Source organism: Cyprinodon variegatus, unplaced genomic scaffold (genome assembly GCF_000732505.1).
Source record: "Cyprinodon variegatus isolate N-32 unplaced genomic scaffold, C_variegatus-1.0 Scaffold682, whole genome shotgun sequence".
Taxonomy (NCBI): Eukaryota; Metazoa; Chordata; class Actinopteri; order Cyprinodontiformes; family Cyprinodontidae; genus Cyprinodon; species Cyprinodon variegatus.
This window is the reverse complement of record NW_015151135.1, coordinates 215,719-225,947: the sequence shown is the minus strand read 5'-3', so window position 1 is coordinate 225,947 and position 10,229 is coordinate 215,719. Positions and strand designations below refer to the sequence as shown.

General features: G+C 39.5%; 1 protein-coding gene across 1 annotated transcript; it reads right to left on the bottom strand.

The window, feature by feature from the left end:
• Positions 1-320: 320 nt before the first annotated feature.
• Positions 321-6,673, bottom strand: LOC107097291 (neuron-specific protein family member 1). Its single transcript, XM_015394388.1, has 5 exons — positions 6,520-6,673; positions 6,094-6,228; positions 5,850-5,966; positions 1,849-1,959; positions 321-1,583 (listed from the first exon to the last, which is right to left on the bottom strand). The coding sequence occupies exons 2-5, from the start codon at positions 6,220-6,222 to the stop codon at positions 1,383-1,385; spliced, it is 558 nt and encodes a 185-aa protein (XP_015249874.1). The 5' UTR covers positions 6,223-6,228; positions 6,520-6,673; the 3' UTR covers positions 321-1,382.
• Positions 6,674-10,229: the final 3,556 nt, after the last annotated feature.

Here is a 10,229-nt window from a genome sequence, read left to right as displayed (position 1 = left end):
ATGCTGATGGGCTGTTTTTCTCTGGGTGGAGTAAGGAAAGAGGACCGAGTCAGGCCTAAACCTGCAGGACAAACTATAGGACATGTTTAAATCATCCAGATAACAACAAACCTTAACTCTAAGGACTACAAAAGCAATTTATCACTAACTTGCTAACAGCTGTGGCTGTATGTATATATTTGAGTCTGTGAATTTCATGTTAACCCTGTTTTGATCAGAGAAACTCCCCACTAAAGCGGTTCAAATATATAATTAAAGTCCCCCCTTCATCTATAAACGGCTTATTTTCTCCTCGCCACAAAGGCACTCTCACCAGATAATCAGTTTGAAATAAAAACACTTTATTTCAATTGTTCATTATACATTTTCATGTAGCAAATGCACTTTGATGGTAGTCATCACATTGCTTGGAAAATAAGATACATATATTGGGGTGGTTCAAGTCAAAATGCAAATACAGAGAAGATGGGGTGGGGGGTAAAAAAGAAAAGCAACAGCACGAGCCACTAAATTCAGATAGTTCCACTACATCAGGCTAAAACTGGTTTGTGATGGCTGCCGACCGCCATCATCCGTGGTGACGGCAATTAATGGTCAGCGCCGGACATTACAGCGTCTTCACTTTGAAAGAAAACAGTCAATACAACAGCTTTAAAAATGTGCTATTAAAAGTAATGAATGCGCTATACATTAGCCAGCAAAGAAAAGCATAAGGAGTCCATAAATAATGGGAACAATCATTAATCAGTCCTTTTGAGTGGACTCAAAGAAAACACCGTTTAAAATATTTCTTTTGCTGGTACATTTCTGTTAGGTCAAGGCTGAACGTTTCACAATATGACATTAAAACATTTCTGCACAGATAAAATCGATGCCACTAACTTTGTGAGAACTCGAAGCCGAGATTCAAAGCGAACCGACTGCTTTTGGGTCCGAGTTGTGCGCTCAAACAAGCGACGCGGACTGAAATGGCGAACAATCTCAGTCCTTAAGTGAGTTGCTTCATGTATGTGTATGTACAAATACAGAGCGCATGTTTCTGTGGCCTTTTTCTACATGTCAGCCACGCTGTTACGTCATGAAAATAAATAAATAAACATATGCTATTCATACAAATTGTGAATCCATTAAACTGGGCCTCGCTGTGCTGAGAACATGCTCATAACTTCCATAGATTTCCAGCTACTGTACACATCAGCTGACCAAACTACATCAACAAGGCAGCAGAGCACCTCAGGCAAGATGAGATGGATTTTTTGTTGTTTGATTTTTTTATTAATTTTTTTCACCCACATAAAGCGACTGGAATTGAGTTTTGCCTGAATGGCACAGCCATGTTATTCATTTTTTTCTCCGAGGCCGCCTCCTGATCCGATCAAGGTTCAGGCCAGCTTCTCGGCCGTCTCCATTTCTTGCTGGGTTACCTTCTCCTCAGACATGATGGTCACCCATGGAGATACTGACCGAGTGATGGTCTGCTTGGCAATGTTGTAGCGGTTGATGAAGGTAAAGAGGTGCCCACGTCCCCCGGGACCCTGAGGGGGATAGTTGCCGTAAAGTCCGATCGGCACGCAGCGGCCTTGCTGCTCCAGAGTGAAGCAACAGAAATCATATGTTAGAATAATTAAAAAATTAAACCAGAACTCATTTAGACTATTTCTGTCCTAAAATGGGAGGGACTATGAAATAAATCTCACTGCCCAACTTTAAAACTAAATCAAATTCACATTTGGTGGCTCAGCCTGAACCCAAAGGTTACAAGAATAACTCAGGATCATAAATAAAAACAAATTGTTTGCAAACAAAAATTCAACAAACAGAGAAAAAGGTTTTAAGATTTTTTTTTACCACATAAACGAAGCTGTCAGGACACGGCTGCTCATACTGGTAGATCTTATAGACGACCAGGAAAACCACACACACCAGGAAAGCCAGAGCACAGATCACCAGCAGGGTCACCTGAGGGAGACGGAAACACCTTCATCAGCGCAGGACATTCCTACCTGCTTGGTAAAGAATCAAAGAACGAGTATATTTAACCTGGGAAAGGAGGGATATGTACAGATTAGACCAAAAGATTTTATTTTTAATTTAGAATTGATTGCCACAGACATACAGTTCTAGTTTGTCCATGAGTTCCAACTCTTTAAAGTTGAAAGCCATCCTTGCCATTACCAAAATCTTTCACCTGTTCCACAGATTTTGGATTGGCTGGACCCAACCCAAAACCTTGACTTGCATATGAGTTTAAGTAACGGCTTCAAGTCTTCTAGGGAGGCTGCATGGTTTAGAAGTGTGTTTATGGGGATTTGGATTTTTGACCATTCTTCCAGAAGCTGTTCCCACAAAGTTGGGAGTAGGAACATGTCCAAAATGTCTTGGTATGCTGAAGCATTCAAATTTCCTTTCACTGCAACTAAGGGCCCAAAACCAACTCCTGAAAACCAACCATAACCCCTCCTCCACCAAACTTTACACTTGGCACAAAGCAGTCAAACAACAACCGTTTTACTAGCAACCAAAAACAGACTCACCCATCAGATTCCCAGATGGAGAAGTGTGATTTGTCACTGCTCTGCATTCCAGTGACACTTTACTGCATTCAACGCTTTCCATTACATGTGATGTATTGCTTGGATGCAGCTGCTCCTCAATGCAAACCCTTTCCATGGAGCTCTCTGCTCACCGTTCTCCAGCTAATCTCAAGGTCACATGATGGCTGGAGGTGTGTAGCAATTAACACTGTAGAAAGTTAGCGCCCTCTTCACACTATAGGCTTCAGCTGATCCTGCTCTATCAGTTTACGTAACCTACCACTTCTTGGCTGATTGGTGTCATTACCAAACACATCCATTTTTTTCTGATACAGAAGTGTAATATTGAAGAGCAAGGAAATGTCGTGACTAGATTAGTTGCACAGGTGGCATCCGATTACAGTTCCACTCTGAAATTCCCTGAATTTCTAGGAGCGAAACATTCCTTCACAAATGTTTGTAAAAACAGTCTCCTTCTTCTTGTTGTACTGTTTTATGGCGGTTGGCAAACTAATCAAAGTGCCTTACCGTCACCAACTGTTAAAGGGGTAAAACAAGGAAACAAGACTCATCCCCAGAAAAAAAATTAAATCATAGCTTTCCGAACTATATAATTTAACACAACATAATAAAATACATAATCAAATTTGTTCTCATAATTTCTAATTTGTCTCTATGTTACTCTGCCAGTCTCCAAGTTCCCCAGTTTAAATTTCACACTTTAAAGTACTTTCCAGCAGCTTTCACTATTATTTAGATTTTTTTCGATTTTCTTTGTCATCTGAGCCCTACAATTGATCACTGCTACCATGGAAAGTTCAAAAGCCTTCTTTTTTTTACAATTAATAAGTCTTCTGCAATTTTGTGACACTCTTTCAAAGGTTTTGAACTTGTCATTTGCGCCACCTTTGATTAGGGTCTTTCTGAGTGGGATAGGATTCTTTCTGCAGCTTCAGCATAAGTTATTCCGAGCCTAAGGTGGATAAAAAAACGCACCGGGATGATCACAGTAGAGATAGACGGATATATCTTCCAGCCGATATTAGCATTTTTTATGTATCAGCCAACATGTGCATGTGTTCACCGATTCATTAGTGAATCGGTGAACACAGCAGCCAGGCCTTTAGATCAGATGAAGCCCTTGTATTACCGCTAATTTCACTTCCTATCCATTGTTAATGTTTTCTTTATGTATTTATTTTTGTTTAGATAAAAATTGTGTTACGTTTGTTATTATTGTGTTATTTTGTCATGCAAAAGGAGAAAGAAAAAAGCAATATAAGTTCTAAGAATGGGCCCAAACCATCAGCTGCACATGTCAAGGATCAGTTACACTGTCCTTTAGAAATCTCAAGATAACACTCAAGCATTTTTACCATATATGTACTTTCTTCCCATCTTTTTACAATTTCAGCATTCATATCTATGATAGGCTGTTTGGTCTCATAACATCAAAGGTAATATTGAAACAGACTCTTAAAAGACAATGATGGAAATTTAAAAGTATGAATAAATCAACGCTTTCATCTTGTTAACCTTTTTAGGATTTTATGTAGCAGACCAACAAAAAGAAAATAATGACATGCTTTTCATTTTCATGAAAATCGGAAAGTGATTTTCAGACTCCTTTACTTTAATACTCCTTAATAATTGTCAAGAGGTCAGATAATTGTTTAACAGTAGGGCTGGGCAATATGGCCTTAAAACTGTATCACAATATTCTGTGTTAATAGCACGATAACAGTCAAATTGAGAATTAAAACACTCGTTTTTTAGGTAGCTGTGAATTCATGAAGCAATCATAGACCCACAATACTACAGTTCTCTTAGAAATACAGGTTTATAATAGGTTTCTTCAGGACAGAAGTTACATAAAGCGTGATTTATATCACTAATGTGCCAATGCAAAAAAAAAATCACCCTTTTATAAGTTTTTCATCATCACTAATTCTGAGTTACTGCTCAGACAATAAATCAAAATTGTTCAAGTGACTAGATTTCTGTCCCTATAACCATAGACGATACGATTAATTTCCAGTTATGAATTGTAAAAAAGCTCCTTTCTGTCTTTGGAAACAACCAGAGAAAAAACACTTAGCATGTGAAAGAAAGTCCTCTTATCAAATACGACTAAAAATGTTGCTTTTTTTGCTGTAATGCAAAACACTAAGCGTGGTAGAAAACTGCTGACCGTCCTCAGGCTGAGACAAGAGCAATCAGTGGCAGCATCATGCTGTGGGAATGCTTCTTTTCAACTGAGCCATGGCAGATGCTCAGGACTGATGGTTTAAGAAACAGGCAAATGCTGCTAGTACCATACTTCATATTTTATTTGTAATAAATGCTTAAAAGCAGGTCTCATTTTATGTATTTACGTCTTTTCTGGATGCTGTGGTTTCACTGTATTGGTAACAAACTGTTTAGCGCTCCATGTCATGCATGTGGTTTATTTCCACCAGCATGAAGCTTCGGTGGCCATCTGTGAGGCTGAACTGTCAGCTCTCTGGAGGGTTATGTAACAGCTACTAAATAGCGGGGCTGCAGAAGAAGAAGAAGTGGGAAAATCATTTGTTTATAGGCGTTAAAACGATTTTTATTACTCAGGATAAATATATGATATACTCCTGCACAATGTTTCTTTTTTCTTTTTTTATGGTATCTGATGCAGTTAGTGATGCTGGTCCTGTTGTTTAGTCTGGTAGCTTTTATCTGTCTGTCAAATCCTACAGATGCAAAGCAGAGCAGACAGCAGAAAGTAAAGCAACAGGAGCCGGTCTGTGATAAAAGCCTTGCAAGCTGCAGTTCAAAGCCCCATTCTCTGAGACACAGCTCAGCCTCTCCTCCAAATATCTGAGCGTTAAAACTTCATAAAAGAAGCTCACGGTTCTGCTAGAATCATCTGTTGATTTTAAACAACAAAATGAATCATTCAATAACCCCGATCTGTGCAGATTTAGCTGAACTCCACCTGTTTCATCAGCTATCCCTGCACTAAAGTAGCACTGGAAGGTGTGAACCGGTGCATGGTGGAGAAGGGGAGGTGGGAGAGAAGTGGAGGCCATCTCCATGGAAGCAGCTGAATTAATGAGAGCCCCAGGGCGGGGTTAAGTGAATCATTATGCATTATGGTTCCCTGTGTATCTGTACAATATGAGGACTTTAATGAGGCCTGAACCAAGACGCTTCAGCTGGATGAACAGATGTCCCAAGCCGAAGGAGGAGGGGACAGACGTCTGTCTTCGCTGTGAGCAAGTGGGAGTGGGGAGAGATTTAGGAACTGAGGCAGAAGAACCACAGAGGAGACATCCTTCTTACTTTGAGCCGCTCAGAGACACCTTCGATGATGCTTATGGAGAACTCTGCAATTTTAGGGGACCGTAGCTTTCCTTTCTTGTTCTCACCATCATAATCTGCCTTTGTCTTCACAACCACCTGGTCAAACACATGACACACACACACACAGCAGTAGAAGGGCATCTTGTGAGGAAATAATGGTTTCCAAACATTACTGAAATATCAGAAAATATGTAAAATACTTGATTTTAATTCTATATTTTACCTTATCAGGTGGGGGGAACTGCAGCTGGCTGGCATCTAACGGTGTGATGAGAGGGATGGTGTCAAAGCCATCCTCAGAAATCACCTTCCCGTTATTTTTCTCGGCGAAATTATTCCCCAGTTTCACCATTTTTCGCTGCACATTAAAAAAAGGGAGTAAATTAGAGCTTGTTAATGCTGAAAAGGAAATGCTGGTTTTCACGGTCAGGGATGATTATAGAGAAATGTTATGGGAAAAAAAATAAAAATACAGAAAGGATTAGGCATGATGTCAGGCGCTTTGTGCGGCTAGGAGGAAAAAGGCAGAGAGCAACAAAAGCGCAGGAGTGGAATCGCCATGAAAAGGACCAGCTGCATTTTAATGATTAGATGTTATATTTGAACAAAAAAAAAAAAAGGGTTTGTTTTCCTGCATGCAAACACTCACCAGCTCAGCGGAGGCGCGTTTTGAACCCTTGGCTTTTAGCGTTCCAGCCTTGCTGCGTGTGCGTATTTCTCTAGATGTGACGCAGCCGATTTGCGCGGAGCTGCTGTGCAATATGGCCAGCTGGGTTGGTGCGTCCCTCCTCCTGAGCTGCTGGATGCTGCTGCTGGTGGTTCCTGCTCGCACTACAAGTGATGTAACCTTCATACAGGCTGCAGTCAGTTTATGGGTTTTATTCCATATTCTTTTGTGCAAAATGATCAACCTTGCATGCATGCACGGTGCTGCACAATTTTAACTGTGGAAATTTAAACAGCTACAAATAAGAAAATTACATGAAATAAATACATATCTGTACATCATGTGAACGAAATCACTTTAAAGCAAACCCCGACTTTGAAAAATAAAATAATTAGATTTTTTGTATAGATAGGCCTTTGTATATATTTCTCTAAATTCATTGGTTTCTAGACAGGAGCGGAGCTAAATAGGGGGACCAGGGGTAGCCAAGGCCACCCTTAGCCTACCATTTTTTTATTTCTGCAGCACATCAAATGTAGCTTGCTTCTGGTCGCGAACCAGTTTTGCTTTTAATTGGTCCAGTTAAAGTGATTCATAAACAAATGTTGCTTGTTTACTTACTATTTTTCCAGCATACATTTTTTTTTAACCCATCAATAGGACAGCATTTATTCTGACCTCACATGTTTAGAGCATAGAGAGGGATCTTAGCCTAATAACCCACAGCATCATGGATCCCCCATCTGGTTTAAAAGCAGGAGGTGTTTTTTCTTTCTTCATATCAAAGTGTACATCTTTGCCTGGAGAGAAAATTGCTTTTTCTAGCTTCAATCTCAAACAATAAAAGCCTCTACTGGATCTGCATCTATATCAAAAAGCCTTCACCGGATCCTTTGGAGACTCACTGAATTGATAATGCTGCTCATAGCTGCAGCTCTCCAGCAATAACCTGTGGAGATCCCCAAACCCGCTCATATTTCATGTCATATTTATGCCCCAGATCAAATAGAAAGTGATATATTATCAAGTAGAAGTTCCCAGATAAAACTAAAGGAGTATTTTTAGAAAAAATGGTAAATGGATGCTATTGCATGCAGTGTTTGTCTTATGTAACCTTAATTTCTCTTAAGGCTTTTTACACATTTTGAAAAATATTACAATTTTAAAAGATCTATTTTCATGAAACCCACACAGATGAGATGGTATAAGCGCTGAAGCTGTCCGTTATAAATCTGCATCTCCCCAGACTTAACTGAGCTGCTGTTTTGTTCAGCCCTGTACTGGTTTCCTCTTCCAACCCACTGGCTGTCCTTTTCTGTTAGTGTTAAACGTGATAATGAATGAATGTCTGCAGTCAGTTTTAAATGTTCCTGTTTTAGATGTTCCTAAGTGGCCAGTGAATTAGTTACTGCAGCTTTGTAAGCATTTTTCTCACTGAAAGGTATCTGAACTCCTCATTTTTTATAGGTGCCTATATATCAGAATATAGAGGCCATGAAAGAAGGAGGGAAACAACCTGCTATAAACCACTTTATGTAGCTCTCTGTCGAAGGAAGAGAATTAGATCCGTTAGAGAAAAATAACACAGTTTTGCTCTTCAAAGCATTACCCAGAACCAGACATTTCAATGGTATAGCTTGCCAGACCAGATTTATCCACAGTGTCTCTTCATTATGTAGCTACCTAGAAATATGAAAAAAAAAACAAGCCTGTGGCTGCATATTATCCCTCTGCTTGTTGCCAGGTTACAGGGCCAATAGAATGGGATTAGGGAGAAGCTGTATTACTGATCACATCAAACCTGTTCAAAGCAAAACTGTGGAAAAATTTAGCTCAGAGCGGAAGAGTAGAATAAATTATTACAGCATTTTACATTAGCATCATGAATTTAATAACTCCATGAAATTCATCTTAGTGAGTTTAAACATTAAAGGAAAACATCATTCACTTTTTTTGATTCTTGTTTTTTTTTGCAAATTTATCGTACGTCAAAAAAAGAAACCCCCAAAAATCTTTATTAGAGAAATATTTTCCACTGATAATCACTGAGATGTATCCATGTGCTTAGACCCCTCCTGTTGAGCTGACTGAATATCCTTTGGAATATAACACATCCATGTCTATATAAGGTCTCACTGTTAACAGAGCAGATCAAACCAGAAAGCACACAAAGTCAAATAATCGCTTGCAGACCCTGGAGACCAGAATGTTTCAGAACTAAAATCAGAGTTGATCCAAAAGTGTTCCTGTAGCGTTAAACTTTCAAAAAGTCATCCTGATCACTATGTTTAGTTTAAAATAAAAGATGTTTTGAATAACTGCACCCATTTTAGATCTAGCCACTCAACACAACTGGGTAATCAGTGAAGAACGGCCCCAGTTAGAAAGGTAACCAAGAAACCCACCCGTTAGAGTGGCAGAGCTCCTACACCCATCCCAAGCTATAAAATATGTATCCAGAAGGTCGAACAATGTAAATATACATCTTCAATCAGGCCTTTTGGAGCAATAGGGGGGTGAGCATGGCAGCCAGTTTGTCTTTTGTGGAAATAAGTCATACATTTAGTCAGATGAGGGGAAACTAGATGAAACCAAATGGATCCTTTTGGCCTGAATGTAACACAGTATCACAGCATGTACTGCTACCTGGCCAACAATATTTCAATATGAAGCATGGGGGTGGCAGCATCATACTGCGGGGTGTGTTTTCTGAGGCAGGAACAAGACTAACAGCCTGGAGAGACGATAAGATGACAGGAGAAAAATAATTAAAAAATTACTAAAGTAAAACAGCTTCAGAGGTCTCTGCATTTCAGCCTCAGGGGATTATTCATCTTTCAGCACAAAAAAAGACCCCATGTAAGGAAAATCTGATTTCAGGAGTATTTTTTGTTCTCTGGCCAAATACTTAGATTCAGTCTCAGAGAAGGTCTAAGAACATCTGTCCTCTGATGCTCCATGTGTATTGAAATTAATGCAATTGGTTAGATTTAAAACAGCTCAAATGTGGATGGAGGAGATCATCTGATGACTGATGCTCCCCATCAAACATGGCTGAACTGAAAGATCCTCTGACAGGACCAGGAGAAAAAAGTTTTTTTTGTGGATGGTTGGTGCAGAATTTTAAAAGAATATTACACTTTGGAATAAAGCTTTAGCACCAAAAACCTCCTAGCATCAACAACAACCAAAGAATAATTCATTTTTTTTTCTTTACATTTGCATCCAGAGGGTTGGGGGACTTGAGGAAAGGTTGCTATCCAAGGGTCTCCTTGGATATGATGATGAGGCATTTAGAAGAGGAACCAAACTTTCAAGCATAAAAGGAAGAAAATTTCATTACAAGCTTCTGGTCTTTTATAAAGCTGTGCTGCCTCAACATATTCTGCCTTCGGTGTTCCTGCAGGTCCATGAGTTCTCTACTCAGTCCCTGCTCCAAACTGGTGTTCTGGTTCTGGAACACGGAGTGGTGGACTACTCTAAGCATGCCCGAGGATGACGTCAGAGAAGCAGTTTAACAGAGAGGACGAAAAATTATCCAATTGGCTCAGAAATTTCATTCAATCCTTTTCTAATATGCAGTTATGCATTCTTTGGTGATTCAAGGATAGAAATAAGTACAGAGCAAACAGAGCTCAGAAAGAGGGAATACTCTAAATTGATTGGTCATCATGACTGGACTATTTTTTTTT

Excerpts from the sequence above, each read along its gene's own strand:
- LOC107097291 (XM_015394388.1), bottom strand. The coding sequence starts at position 6,222 with ATGGTGAAACTGGGGAATAATTTCGCCGAGAAAAATAACGGGAAGGTG. Across the intron at positions 5,967-6,093 it reads AGTTCCCCCCACCTGATAAG|GTGGTTGTGAAGACAAAGGC; the intron begins GTAAAATATAGA and ends GTGTTTGACCAG. Across the intron at positions 1,960-5,849 it reads GTGTCTCTGAGCGGCTCAAA|GTGACCCTGCTGGTGATCTG; the intron begins GTAAGAAGGATG and ends CGTCTCCCTCAG.